This window comes from Anguilla rostrata, chromosome 6, assembly GCF_018555375.3.
Source record: "Anguilla rostrata isolate EN2019 chromosome 6, ASM1855537v3, whole genome shotgun sequence".
NCBI classification, from domain to species: domain Eukaryota; kingdom Metazoa; phylum Chordata; class Actinopteri; order Anguilliformes; family Anguillidae; genus Anguilla; species Anguilla rostrata.
The window spans coordinates 54,477,045-54,491,107 of NC_057938.1; the positions used below are offsets into that span (position 1 = coordinate 54,477,045).

The window sequence follows — 14,063 nt, forward strand, 5'->3', positions numbered from 1 at the left end:
AGTCAAATGAGCTACATCAGTGCTGTGGTTGGGTTAAAGATCTGAAGTTCAGATCCAGAAAGTTTTTTTTGGAGCATTTTACCTGTGTGTGGCTTAAGTGCTGGCTGTTGGTGGTTGTCAGGACGCCTGTGTGTGTGTGTGTGTATGTGTGTCTGTGTGTGTTTGTGTGTGTGTGTGAGAGAGGGAGAGAGAAGGTGCCTGAGTCAATGGCTTCACCAGGAGTTAATTTGGAAGGAAACAGTCGAGGCCACAGTTTCCTGTTAGGGGGTGTCACTTACCACCACATGCCCCCCCCGCCCCCCCAGGAAAGAGCACGTTTCTGTGGAACTGTGGAGTTGGCGGAGGGGGGAGTGTATCGTTCTGAGGGTGTTTCTGTCGAAACAGCAGGCAAATGGCCCATAGCAGGAGATAGCATTAGACTGAGCAGTAACATGTGGAGATTCGGTGGCTGTTTGTGTTTGGGGGGTCGGGGGGTCGGGGGGTAGTGGGGGGCGAGGGGTGGGGGGGGGGGGTGTTAGACACAGGTTTTGCTGAAATCAGCAGCAGGTAGGGGTGTTATCTGGGTGAAAGGCCAACACTTATCATGTCTGTCAGCAAGGGAGAGGCCAGAGGAATGGCTCTACCATCTCTTTCTCTCTCTCTCACACACGCACATCAACACACACAAACGCGCACACACACACATCAATACACCTGCACACACACACACGCACACACACAAACACAGAGGCCCTGATCTTCAGCACATGCTGTTTAGCTTCTAATCCCTGCAGTAGTGGAGCACCTGGGATGAATGTTTTGGTTTTTCAATGAGATGAATGTTTGGGGGTTTTAAATAAGCTGAATGTTTGGGGGTTTTAAATGAGCTGAATGTTTGGGGTGAGGAGTGAGGTGGTTCCTGGGCTCTGGAGATTGAGGTATTACACAGTGTGACTCTGTATGAGTCTGTACACTCCCTTAATCCCTTCCTCTAAAGGGAAACAAACTCTTCTCACGTTCATCTTTTAACACAGCGATCCATCCTGCCCTGTTGACATTTCATGTCACTTTTTGTGTGTGTGTGTGTGAGTGTCTGCGCATGTGTGTGTGTGTGTGTGTGTGTGTGTGTGTGCGTGCGTGCGCATTTGTGTGTGTGTGTGTGTGTGTGTGTGTCTGCGCATGTGTGCGCGCGTGTGCCTGTGTGTGTGTTCCTTCTCAGAGTCACAGAGCTGTGTCTGTATTAGTGGTGGGATGTGTCTGGGTCGGGGCAGAGGGGAGCAACAGCAGATGATTGTTCAGAACACTGAGAACCTCTTCTTCCTGGGCCCAGACCATACGCAACACGGCACGCACACACACGCACGCACAAATACGCACACATACGCACAGACACGAAACACACACGCGTACATACGCAACACGCACGCGCACACACATACTCTCTCACACACACACACACACACATACACACACAGACACTCTCTCACACACACACACACACACACACGCACACACACACACACTCTCTCTCTCTCACACACACACACACAGCTGTTGCGGTGAGAGAGGTGCGGTCGTCCTCCCTCGGGTTCTGGCTGTGTTCTGGGCCGACCGCAGGAGCATCGCAGCGTAACGTTCGCGCGTCACACACACACACACGTTTTTCCCGTCCGCCGCGAGACGAAAAGCACGAGCTGCACTTTCCCCTTCCGCACCGCTGGGCTGGAGGGCGAGCACCGCGGGTTACTGGCCCAAACGGAAAGCGCTGTCCCACTCGCCTCTCTCTCTCACACAGAGCCCGGTTCTGGTGTGGGAAATCTCAGCGCTGTGGTCCACTCTCTCTCTCACAGAGGCCGGTTCTGGTGTGGGAAATCTCCGCGCTGTGGTCCGCTCTCTCTCACACAGAGCCCGGTTCTGGTGTGGGAAATCTCCGCGCTGTGGTCCGCTCTCTCTCACACAGAGGCCGGTTCTGGTGTGGGAAATCTCCGCACTGTGGTCCGCTCTCTCTCTCACAGAGGCCGGTTCTGGTGTGGGAAATCTCCGCGCTGTGGTCCACTCTCTCTCTCACAGAGGCCGGTTCTGGTGTGGGAAATCTCCGCGCTGTGGTCCGAGCGGCAGTGTAGTCCAGCGGTTAGGGAACTGGACTAGTGGCAGCTCCGATTCCCAATTTGGAGCACTGCCCCCTGTACCCCTCGAGCAAAGACACTTTGCCCTGAAGTCCTTAATCTTGTGTGTGCCGCCTGTCTCAAGCCCGTGTCCAAGGGAGCCTCATGAACCAATCAGCTGGGTGCTGATGAGTCTATAGGAGAGTTATGAGCCAATCAGCTGGGTGCTGATGTGACTATAGGAGAGTTATGAGCAAATCAGTTGCCTAGGGGTAATTTGGAAGTTTTGATACAGACCTGGGTCAAATAAGTATTTGTTTTGGATTCAAATAATTTTCCACGATTTACTGATCTTGTCTGGTGTATTGGAACAAATTAAATGCTCTCAAAAAAAGTGCAAACCCCCCCCCCCCCCTTTTGGTCATATTGGCTGGCTCAATTACACCAGGCAAGATCAACAGAGCTCAGAAAAGTATTTGAATCCGTTTGTTCCGATGTGCGGCCCTGTCGCTTGCTGACACCATGCTCCTCCCCCCCTCTCTTCCGCAGGATTACCTCGACTGCATCTCCAACCAATCCCGGCTCTCCCTGGGGGCGGAGGACAGGGGCTCGCTTTTCGGGAACATCCGGGACATCTACAACTTCAACAGGTAAACAAGCACGTAAAATAAACTACATAAACAGCGTGTGAGGGTCTGTGAACACCAGGAGCGGGTGTTCCTGCAAAGAACCTGCATCAGGGTTTTAAGATTATAATATCACTACAGTTTCTCAACTCAAAAAAAGAATGCAAATAATGCAAAATCTGTGTTCTGTGCCTGGCAGGAACTTCTCTCTGCAAGTGTGGAAAATACTTCTTCTGTAAACACACGTGCCCACATCCCAGCTCCTTGCTCTGTGTGAGATTTTGGGTTTTATGGCGGATAAATCCGTGCTGTGTTTGGAGTTCAGCATAAACTGAGTCTCCTACCTCTAAGAAAATCCACCGCACAATATTTTAGTAAGTCTCAGGAATATCATGAACTGCCTGGAGGGAACAGAACTGAACTTCAAATAATGGGGCTTGCAAACATTACCCGTAGACATGAAACGGGAACCGTAAAATAAACCGTGAAATTTTTTTTATTAAAAAAAGGAGCTCTTTCTCTCTCTCTGGCTTCGCTCAGACGTCTGGCGTGCGCTCTGTTCTTTTTGGGACGCGCCGTTGTTCTTTCGTCCGCGCGCCCCTCGAGCCCGGCTCCGTCCGCTCGTCGTGTTTCGTCGTCTTTGCCGGCGGACCACCAAGCGTGCGTGTTTAGCTTAGGACGCCGGGCCAGCTGTCGGACCGGTGCCGAGCCGCCCCACGGCCGCCCCACAGCCGCCGCCCCCCCCCCCCACGCGCGGTGTCCCACCTGTCACGGGACGGCCCGCTCACTCGCTCAGACATCCGAAAAACTGTGCTGTCATCACATGCCTACGGGTGGCCGGGGGGGGACCGCTCCATAGCTCCTCCCCTCCCTCTGTGATGTCACAATGAGAGGCGTAGACTGCTAGGCCGAGTAGCGTTTCACTATGATTCCGTATTCCGTTCCGTATTCTAAGCTCATTGTGACGTCGTCTAATATCAACGTATTATCATGTTAGTGCTTATCTGGCTGCCCATTCTAACCGAAGCTGAGTTTAGCTGGGTGGTTAAATGATTTAAAAACGGACTCATACATTCATTCTCCCGCACGCTTGTACGTACGGTGTGGGGAGAGGGTTCGACCCGAGACTCTCTCCACTTCGCTCAGTTGTGTCTGAGTGCCTGTGCTGGTTCGGCTGGCCCCGCCCCCCCCCCCCTGTGGAATGTGCGTTAGCATCGCGTGCGGCACTTTCATCCGCTAATCCGGATCTGCGCTTACAGCGCGGGGCCGGCTCGCCGCTCGCACACGCTCAGTAGCTTTGAAGCTGCATTAAAGGTTTTTGGGTGCTAATTACTAAGAATAACCCGGGCTTTTTGCACATCAGTGCAGTGAAGCAGAGGCATCTGCAGATTTCACTGTGAGAGCAGTGTGAATGTCTCCTAGCAGGGAGTGGACCTGTATTTATACCATGTATCAGAATAGGAGTGCTATTCTAGGACCAGGCTTCCACTGTTCATATCCTAAACCCTCTGCTCTAAGCTAAAAAACCAAACTGATCCCAGATCAGCAACCCTAGTGTGAGATTCTGTATGAGAACGGGACCTGAACAGCAAGTCTTAACTCCTAAGACCAAAAAAATTCCATTTTGTCCCTTGTAGGGGACACAAGTCTCTGGTCTTGAACCCGAGATCAAGGCTTCGGTTTATCGCGTGAACGCTCGTTCGGGGTCCGCCCCCCGCTCCGTGCGAGCGGATTGGGCGGCGGGGCGCGGGCTTCGCACGCGAGCACGAGCGGAGTTTAGACAGCCGCGGCCGACCGAACGCTCCACGGCGGAGAGGATGACCTCATCTGCCAAACGCGCCGAGATTGCCGCTCGGCGGGACAGTGGTGAATATGGATGAATATGTGGAAGCAGCGCGGGAGTATTAATACCGTAACTATAGCCACCAAAGAGAGCTTCGGTGAATGAGTTTAACACAATGCCACCGCACCCCACCCCACCCCTCCCCACATGAATTTAACACAATGCCACCCCCCCTTCTTGAAGCTGAGCGGGACAGGGCTGCTGTTGGGTGGGGCGGTGGGGGGGGGGGGGTACAGAGGGGCATTGTGGGATAGCCCCCCAGGCTAACGTCACCTTGCCTTGTGTTGCAGTGAGCTGCTGCAGGACCTGGAGAGGTGCAGGATCGTCCATGCCGGCTCGTGGCCAAGGTGAGCTGCTGTCTGACTGCCTGTCAATCAAAGCTTTCCACTGAGAACCTCCAGTCTAAACACCCCTAGATCACACTCATGCACACACGCACGCACGCACATGCACACACACACACACGCACACGCACACACACACACACATACACGCACATGTACTCACACACACAGTCACACACACTCACGCACGCACATGCACACACACTTACACGCACGCATATACACACACGCACACACACACACACACACACTTCTCCCACTGGAAACCTCCTCCAGACTAATGAGTGCTTTCAGGACCGAGGACATGTGGGTGTAGAGAACCTGTAGACTGTGGGTGTTGAGGGGGTAGGACTGTGGGTTTGTGAGAGGGGGTGTAGGACTGTGGGTGTGTGAGGGGGGTGTAGGACTGTGGGTGTGTGAGGGGGGTGTAGGACTGTGGGTGTGTGAGGGGGGTGTAGGACTGTGGGTGTGTGAGGGGAGTTAAACACACAGGCCACAGTTGTTATTTGGCGTTTTGTTGTTGTGGCTACGGGCTCCACACATGGGGTGTTTATCTGCCACTGTTTCAGTCAAGGAACAGAATGGCTCTCTCTGTCTCTATCTCCGTCTCTGTCTGTTTCCTCCCCCTCTCTCTCTCTCCGTCTCTTTCTGTTTCCACCCTCTCTCTGTTCAAGTCTCTCCCCACACTCTCTCTCTATCTCCCACTCTGTCTATCTCTCCCTCGTTCTGTCTCCCTCTCTGACATTTCAGTCTCTTCCCTCATTCATTCTCTCTCTCTGTCTCTATCTCCCTCTCCCTCTCTCTCCCTTCCTCTCTGTCTCTCCCCTTGTTCTGTCTCTCTCTCTCCTACATGGGTGGGCACTGTGGGTCGTCTGCAGTGTCTCCTCTCAGGTCAGGGCCTGCAGACGTTTTTACGGCCTGTTTTTGGCTGGGGGGTGGGGGGGGGGGGGAGGCGGCTCTCCGGTGCTAACCGGGGAGGGGCAGGGGGGAGAACGGGGGGGAGAGAATGAGAAGACTGGCGCAGAGCAGCATAATTACCGTTTTCACAAAGTGCGGTAATAGCAGAGCTGCCTCCAAAAAACCGTCCTCCCCGAAACGGGAGTGCAGGATTCGGGAAAAAATGTTCCTTTCGCGGTGAAACTTTCTCCCCCGCGCCTCGTCACGCCGGTGTGGGCCGGTCCGCTGTTTTCCCGGAAACCGACGAGCCTCGTTAAAATGTTTCCAGAGAAGAGCTTTCAGCGTGTTCTGATTTTCCCCCAAAGCTGTCTGTTAAATATTTTGTGTTATTGTGCAATAAACGATAAGTAGTCTCACGCACAGCCAATAATTTAATAAGTTTAACAAGGGCCTCTGTTTCCTGCAGATTCCATTAATCACACATTTTAACAGATCACTTCCTCCTGGTCCACTGCAGGGGTCTGGTTTGGGCAGTGGTTGAAATAAGTGATAAAATATGTTCGTGAGCAGTATTTTTAAAAATATGTAATATGTAAACAAATTGGGAGTACAAATGCCATATTGAGCAAGAAAAAATGGCAAAGCAATAACTAATCTCTGCAGAATTATGCAGCTGAATAATGAAAAATGTAGCAGTTCAGAAGGCCCCGTTTCACTGGCTACTGTGTTCAATTTTTTTGAATTCAAAATGTCTCAGAAGTACCGTTTAAAGGGTTTGAGAGGAGGGGATTGTGGGTAATGCCAAGGGGCCAGACTTTTTGACACGCAATCGCGTGGAGAGGTCGTGAACTTGTTCTGATTGGTGGACAGAAGCCTGTTGTTCTAGTACTGGGGCCGTTGCTGAAGAGGCTCATTTCAAAGCTCGTAGATCCTTCAGCGCGTTCCCGTTCCTATAGTGCCGCTGTTGTTGTGGATGGCAGAGACTGATTAAGACCGCAAACACTATTAGTTCGTCAACTCGACTTCATTTATCTCTGGAGAACACGAGCACGGCATTGTAGCCGCGCTGTAGTGGAGGTGTTTGATTTCGTGTTGCTGCCCGGTCCCCATCAAACACGGACACTTCTCGCCAGCAGATTACCTGGGAATGCAATGAGGTCTGCGGTATCTGCAGAAGCGCTTTCCGTATATGGGAAGCTCAAATTAAAAAAAGGCGAGCTCTTCAAACGGCTGCAAACAGGGCCATAAATCTTGAAAACGCGTCTGCAAACTAAAAGATAATTGGATTTTTGTCCTCTGCCATGTTTTATCTCGAGGCTAAAATGTGTCGAGTAAGCACTGGTATTTTTTTTTGGAGCGTGCACACGTTCGGGGGCTGCGGTCCACAAGGTGAATTAAATATATGGCGCAGTAACTGTATTATCAGTACAAATCTAGCGTTATCGCGGTCATAAATCCTACACTAAAATCCCCTCTGTTCGTTGCAAGGGGATCAGCCAGAGGTCTGTTAGCGGGACTGACTCTTTCTTTTCCACACTTTGCAGCATTGCCGTTATTATGTTAATTCTCACCAGTCCCCCAGCTGTTCATTGCTTTAAACCCCGTCGCCGTGGATGGCTGTAAGATCATCAGGCCAGTCAATACAACTTGTTGGGCAGGCTCGTAAAAACATCTCCCGAGCGTTCGCTCCGTGGCAACCGCTCCATGGCAACATCTGGTCTCGCTTTTTGGCCGGAGACGGAGTGGTCTTCAATTTACAGCGTTCCCACGGAGGAACCACCAGGACGGAGCCGCTAGCCCCAGACGCTGTTAGCCGCGCTTCGCATGTTCCAACCGGCAGCGCCATGCCCCCGTTTGCGTGTCTCCACTCTCTTCTTTCTCCTCTAATGTTCAACATGATTACAAGCTGTTCCTCCCTCAGAAAAAAATGCAGTCTAAGTGAACGTTAGACGCCTGGGTGTTTCCCGAAATGTTGTATTTATTTTTTTAAAGCGGAATGGACTTTACGTAATGCCGCTGGATATCCCTGGCCTCTGAACCTTGGTCGTTAAGAAAGAAAAGGAGGTTTTTTTTGTGGTTGTTTTTATCGAGTTGAGGAGAAAGTTGTACTAGAGCTGATTCCGCCCCCTCTCTCGCTCTCTCTGGACCCGTAGACAAGTGCCTTTTTATGTTCTGGCGTGAGCAACAGCTGCAGATGAAGTAAAAACAAAAAATGGTTTAGCCGAATTAAGGAATTTGTCCGTGTTTTTGTAGGATTCCGCCGGTCTGTCTCCGCAGTTGTGTGGTTCCCCTACGCCCGTGTCTTAACCCCAATGTTGTACTTTTGAACAAAAAAAGTCAATAAATAAATGCAGTTCATGAAGCTGGCCATGTGAACCCTGAGCCGGTGGGTGAAGTGTGTGTATTTACAAGACCAGGAAAGAAAGCCTCTGTGTGTATGTGTTGGCGTTACCCGCAGTTCTGTGGCATTATCAGACATAACAAGGTTGCCAAACATGAGCGAGTTGCTTTATGAACAACTTTTGAATCAAACCTTGTGTAAAAAAAAAAATTAAAACAGCCAACAGTTCTGCTACGATTTCAGAACTTGCATACGTGGAATGGGTGCAGGTCTCAATTTTAAAACCTAAAACTGTACCCCTAATTATTCTCCTCCGCGTTTTGATGCCGCTAGGAAGCGAAGACAGGGCTAATTTGTAAGCAGGGCGGCGGTTGTTCTTGTTTGGAATGCTCTGGGTAATCGCCCGCCCGCTTGTTTCAGAATCCCGATATTACGCGACTAAGCCGATGATTGCACCCGGCTGTGTCTCCTGCGTTTGTTCGGCCCCACCCCCCTCGCTGCACGGACAAACTCAGGTGTCAGCGTATCCCAGGTGTCAACGGGTGGGTGGGTGGGGGGGGATCTTCTTTAGGAACATTCCATCCTTTTTAAAAAAAATTTGGCCTTTCTTCCTCCTCGGGTCTCCTTGGAGTGTAATGATTATCGTGCCGGGTTTTAACTCAGAGGTTGCTGGTTCGATTCCCGTGTGTACCCACTAGTATTGTACCCTTGAGCAAAAGGCATTTGACCTGAAATCCTTCAGTAAAATATCCCAGCTTTATAAACAGGCTATTAAAAAAACGCTGCCTGCAGGAGTTTCGCTCTGTTTAGGAGCCCCTGCTGAACGCCGAAGTGTTGGTAAATGTCTTGAGACGGGACGGGACGTTGAGAATGCAGGGGCGCTAATTTTGGGCCTTGGCACTGCCGTGTCCCGTCTTGCTCCACTTGGCCTAAATCCGGTGACCGGCCCCTAACCTGACCTTCTAGAGTTGCAGAGTTATTGAGTTATGAGCAGCAGGGGAGGGGGGGCCAGAAGTGTCCCGTTGGTTTTGGTCCAAGTCTGCCCCTCGCCTCGTCCTCATGACCCCACCCCCCCCCCCCTCCCCAACTTCCTCTCGCCCCTCCAACCTGTTTCCCCAAACCTCCAGAGGAAAGGTCAAAAGGTCACAGCTTTACCAAAATTCAGTTTCCTTTTCAGAACATCTCCTTAGTGTGTGACCTCTACAAAGTAAATCAGAGGTTGCAGGTTTAATTCCCAGCTGGGGCACTTCCGTTGTACCCTTGCACGAGGCACTCTTCCTGAGTTGCCTTTGTGCAAGTTGTTTTGGTGTGTTTTGGACTGAGTTGTGAGATTATATTAACCTTTTTTGTCTGTTCTTTTTTCCCCTCAGAGTGAAGATTTCCACATTTACACTCAGTACTGCACCAATTACCCCAGGTAAGCAATCTAAACCCTGCAAACAGCCACCCTGTCTATGAAGGAGGGTTTGTTTGCTCTCACTGAAATCCATGACAATGACTTTAGCTGTTGCAGCTGAGAGTCTGAGCTGTTTGAACTGGGCAGTTAGATTAACTTTGATCTGTTTTTTATGGGTTGGTGCTCCTTTTGAATCTTTAGTGTGATTCATAGCAACTCCCACTTAGAGACTGGGAAATGTCAGCACATCGGGGGAGTGAGCAGCACAGGTGATACGTCTGAATAGGTTTCCGCTGAGTCAGAGAACCGTTAGCATTTCTACCAGACGAACGAGCAGCGTAGCGTTAGCTTTGCTATGCTAACCAGACAAATGTCAGTGGTGTAGCAGTTCAGTGATCGCTCTGCAATCAGAGCAGTGTGAGTAGCATAGCAGAGTAGCATTAGCTTTGCTACCAGACTGAGTGTGACTAGCATAGCAGTGTAGCATTAGCTTTGCTACCAGACTGATGACTAGATAGCGAGTAGCATAGCTTTTCCAGACTGAGTGTGACAGCATAGCATGTAGCATTGCTTTGCTACCAGACTAAGTACTAGCATAGCAGTAGCATTAGCGCTCAGCTAGTTGACTAGCATAGCGAGTACATTAGCTTTGCTACCAACTGATGCAGCATCAGTGAGCATTAGCTTGCTACAGACTGAGTGTGACTGCATAGCTGTAGCATTAGCTTTGCTACAGACCTCGTGCGGCAGCGTGCTTACTGCCAGACAGACGTAGAGTTTAGCTGCACATATCGAGCAGGAGGAGTCGCGGCTGCTGTGTCACCGAGGCAGTTTAGCTAAGAGGGGACGCTGTACGTGTTAAACATCCTCGGGGCCTTTTTCGTTTCAACGGCGTTTAGCCGGAGAGCCGGAGCCCGCCTGGTGACAGACGAGCATTATCTCCCCCTTCCCGCCCCGTCCCGTGTGCGTAATGTTTTATTTTGGCTACGCACCAGCGCCGTTCCTCCCCCCCCGAGGCTGCCACTCTCTCTGCTGCGGTTCATGTGAGGGGTTTCGGGACGATGCGTTAGCGTGTAGCGCGTTGCGTAGCGTGCCAGCGAGCAGAGCGACAGAGCCCCCCTGTCACTGTTCCTCAGGAGTTCTGTTTTTCCCGCCCAAAACTTTGTGAGGCCACGATCCACTTAATGAGCGAGTAATTTACTGCAACCACCGCTGTGTACCTATTCAAATGGTAACCGAGCGTATGATTAAATATGGAATTGAGCACACACGCACACACGCAAAAACACCAACAAATTACGCTCAGCCACACAATTTGGACACACCCCACCTACACAGACAGAAATGCGTGTGTCCACGCAGACATTCACAGACATACAAACACAGACACACCCCATTCTTTTCTCTCTCTCTGTCCCTCTGTCTCTCTCTCTCACACACACACACACACACAAACTCAGACTCACCTCACTGTCATACACAGATGCCCCCTCTCCCTCTATGCACACACACACTTACACACTCTCTCCCTTCACACACACACACACACACACACACATTAGGCCACAGATCTGGCAGTTGGGACCAGCGAATAGCCCATGAAATCTCAGCCACAGAGAGGGAGCCCTCGGTGGGCCCGGTCGAGTTACCGCGGAAACAATGCCTGCCCTGTGTGCCTCTGGGACGGCGGCGGCAGCGGCGGCTGGAATTTGGAAGGGGCGGCCGCTGTACCGCGTGAGTCATTCTGTGGGGGAGAAACCCGCCGCTGTGCCCCCCCCCCCCCCAAGCGGGTCAGAGAGAGCATTTTCATTTTTACGAGCGAGACCGTATTATCAACAAAAAACCCGGCGTGCTGATAGGCCTCGTGCTGCTTGTCAGTCAACATGACTGACAGGGGTCACCTACAGATGAAGACCGGCATCCCAGTTCTGGGCTGGGTCAAGGGGGCGGAGTTTACTGGGCGGCTGGCCTGTAAGTCAGGGGTGTCGTACGGTCAGGGGGCGGGGTTTGGCGGAAGGCGGGCTCATGTCAGGTGTGGAGGGGATGGGAGTGTTGGGGTAAGTGGGCGGGGCTTAGGGACTCTCTCCTCTCGTCCCATAGGTCCGTGGCGGTCCTGACGGAGTGCATGCGGAACAAGGCGCTGGCCAAGTTTTTCCGGGAGCGGCAGGAGTCGCTGCAGCACTCCCTCCCGCTGGGGTCCTACCTGCTGAAGCCTGTGCAGCGCATCCTCAAGTACCACCTGCTACTGCACGTCAGTGTCCCGCGCAGCACAGACCGGCTACTGACACACTGCTGCCCACTTATAGACACGCACACACACCTGTTCTACTGACAAGCTTCTGCCCGCTCACACACACTCCTGTTCTACATACACACCCCTGACCTCTTAGACACACACCTCTGCTTCCAGCACACTATTTGCTAATGAGGGCAACCCCCAATCAGTTGATCAGTCGGCCATTTTGTGAAGGGGCGTTGCTAACGGCGACCTCTGCCCGCAGGAGATAGCCAATCACCTGGAGAAGGGCACGGAGACGTACGACGTGGTGCTGGAGGCCATCGACACCATGCAGCGCGTGGCCTGGCAGATCAACGACATGAAGAGGAAGCACGAGCACGCCGTGCGGCTGCAGGTACGAGAGCGCGCCATCGCCCGCGAACAAACCCCAGGACGTAACGCACGCCGTTTCTGCTGTGAAGTGCGTCTTCCGTCCAATTAGAGCAAGTTTTATGGGGCTCTGTCTCTTTTTGCACTCTATGCTACTCTTTGATCGATATTCGAATAAGCAACATTACAGTTGGGCCCCATCTAGTGGTTCTGCACGGTAACAAACACAAAATTTACCGATTTTTAAAAGGCCTTCCTCTGTTGAGTCTTGTTTGATCCATTTAGAGTTTTTTGCTGTGTGTTATTGTACGTTGTAACTGTGTGAGAAATCAGATGACCGTGTAACTGACAGTAAGCCTTGTGAATTCAGAGACTGATGCTCTGTCTCTTCCCTGGTTGGCTCTCAGGAGATCCAGAGTCAGCTGACCAACTGGAAGGGGCCGGACCTGATCAGCTACGGAGAGCTGGTCCTGGAGGGAACCTTCCGGATCCAGCGGGCCAAGAACGAACGCACGCTGTTCCTGTTCGACAGACTACTGCTGGTCACTAAGAAGAGAGAGGAGACTTACACGTACAAGGCGCATATCCTGGTGAGTCCATTTCATAAACAACAATAATAGTAATAATAATAATAACAAAAACATACATGCTATTTATAGAGCTTCATCAGTGCCTAAGGAGACTATTTAAATCGGATCTTATATAAATAGAACTTTTCTGCCAGATGTCTGTTCAGATCTACTTACAAGTCTGTCATGGCTTGATTTATATGGTCTGCAGTAAGAATAAGGGTGAGGAGAGGGAGAGTGAGAGAGAGAGAATGAGAAAACCAGTCAAGAGCTCTGGTTGGGAAACCTGGTTCAAGTTGTGTGCAAGAATGCCATAGGGCGCTCTTGGCCTCTCCAAACACCAGGTAGCAATTAAAGGGAGAAATTAGTGTCACTTTGCGCAATTAGCTGTCATTAAAGGGTCCAGACGGGGTTGTGAAACAGTGACCTGTAGAGGGCAAGTCCAGGCCGCCCTGTCTGCTGGATTTTTGAGATGTGCAAAGCGCTCTTTCTCTCTCACGTGCACGCTGTCCGATGTGTTCATTCTGAAGTTTGAGATGTGGAAAGCGCGCTCTCTCGTTCTCTCTCTCACGTGCACGCTGTCCGATGTGTTAATTCTGATGTTTGAGATGTGCAAAGCGCTCTTTCTCTCTCACGTGCACGCTGTCCTATGTGTTCACTCTGCCATTTTGTCCCTGCAGTGCTGTAACCTGATGCTGGTGGAGCTCATACCAAAAGAGCCGCTGAGCTTCAGCGTCTTCCATTACAAGAACCCCAAACTGCAGCACACCGTGCAGGTAACCCACAGCGCTCATAACCAGCAGCGCTCATAACCAGCAGTGCTCATAACCAACAGTGTTAATAACCCACAGCGCTCATAACCAACAGCGCTCATAACCCACAGCGCTCATAACCAACAGTGCTCATAACCTTACAACGCTCATAACCAACAGCGCTCATAACCAGCAGCGCTCATAACCCACAGCGCTCATAACCAGCAGCGCTCATAACCAGCAGCGCTCATAACCAGCAGCGCTCATAACCCACAGCGCTCATAACCAACAGCGCTCATAACCAACAGCGCTCATAACCCACAGCGCTCATAACCAACAGTGTTAATAACCTGCACCACTCATAACCTACAGCGCTCATAACCAACAGTGTTAATAACCTGCCCCACTCATAACCCACAGCGCTCATAACTCACAGTCACTCAGACAGAATGCAGACCACACAGGTGATGTCGTAAACTCCGTTTCACCTTCCGCCCGCGGAGGTCGGGAAACGAGAGGAGTCTGATATTTCAGAGAGCGGTGGGAAAAGCCTGCAGGAATTCGCCCCGGAGAGAGACAGACAGAGAGAGAGAGGGAGGGAGA

At 51.5% G+C, this 14,063-nt stretch overlaps 1 protein-coding gene across 2 annotated transcripts in view; it reads left to right on the forward strand.

Moving 5' to 3' along the window:
• The window catches only part of LOC135257662 (pleckstrin homology domain-containing family G member 1), a 37,517-nt gene that overhangs the window by 14,458 nt on the left and 8,996 nt on the right, over positions 1 to 14,063 (forward strand). The window contains exons 1-6 of one of the 2 annotated variants that reach the window (XM_064340640.1): positions 6,485 to 7,183; positions 9,506 to 9,552; positions 11,632 to 11,782; positions 12,033 to 12,164; positions 12,547 to 12,729; positions 13,389 to 13,484. In XM_064340640.1, coding sequence (XP_064196710.1) covers positions 11,657 to 11,782; positions 12,033 to 12,164; positions 12,547 to 12,729; positions 13,389 to 13,484 — 537 coding nt within the window. In that variant the 5' untranslated portion in view covers positions 6,485 to 7,183; positions 9,506 to 9,552; positions 11,632 to 11,656. Of the gene's footprint in view, positions 1 to 2,633; positions 2,735 to 6,484; positions 7,184 to 9,505; positions 9,553 to 11,631; positions 11,783 to 12,032; positions 12,165 to 12,546; positions 12,730 to 13,388; positions 13,485 to 14,063 lie in introns of those variants that run through there. The other variant, XM_064340641.1, reaches the window with a different exon arrangement.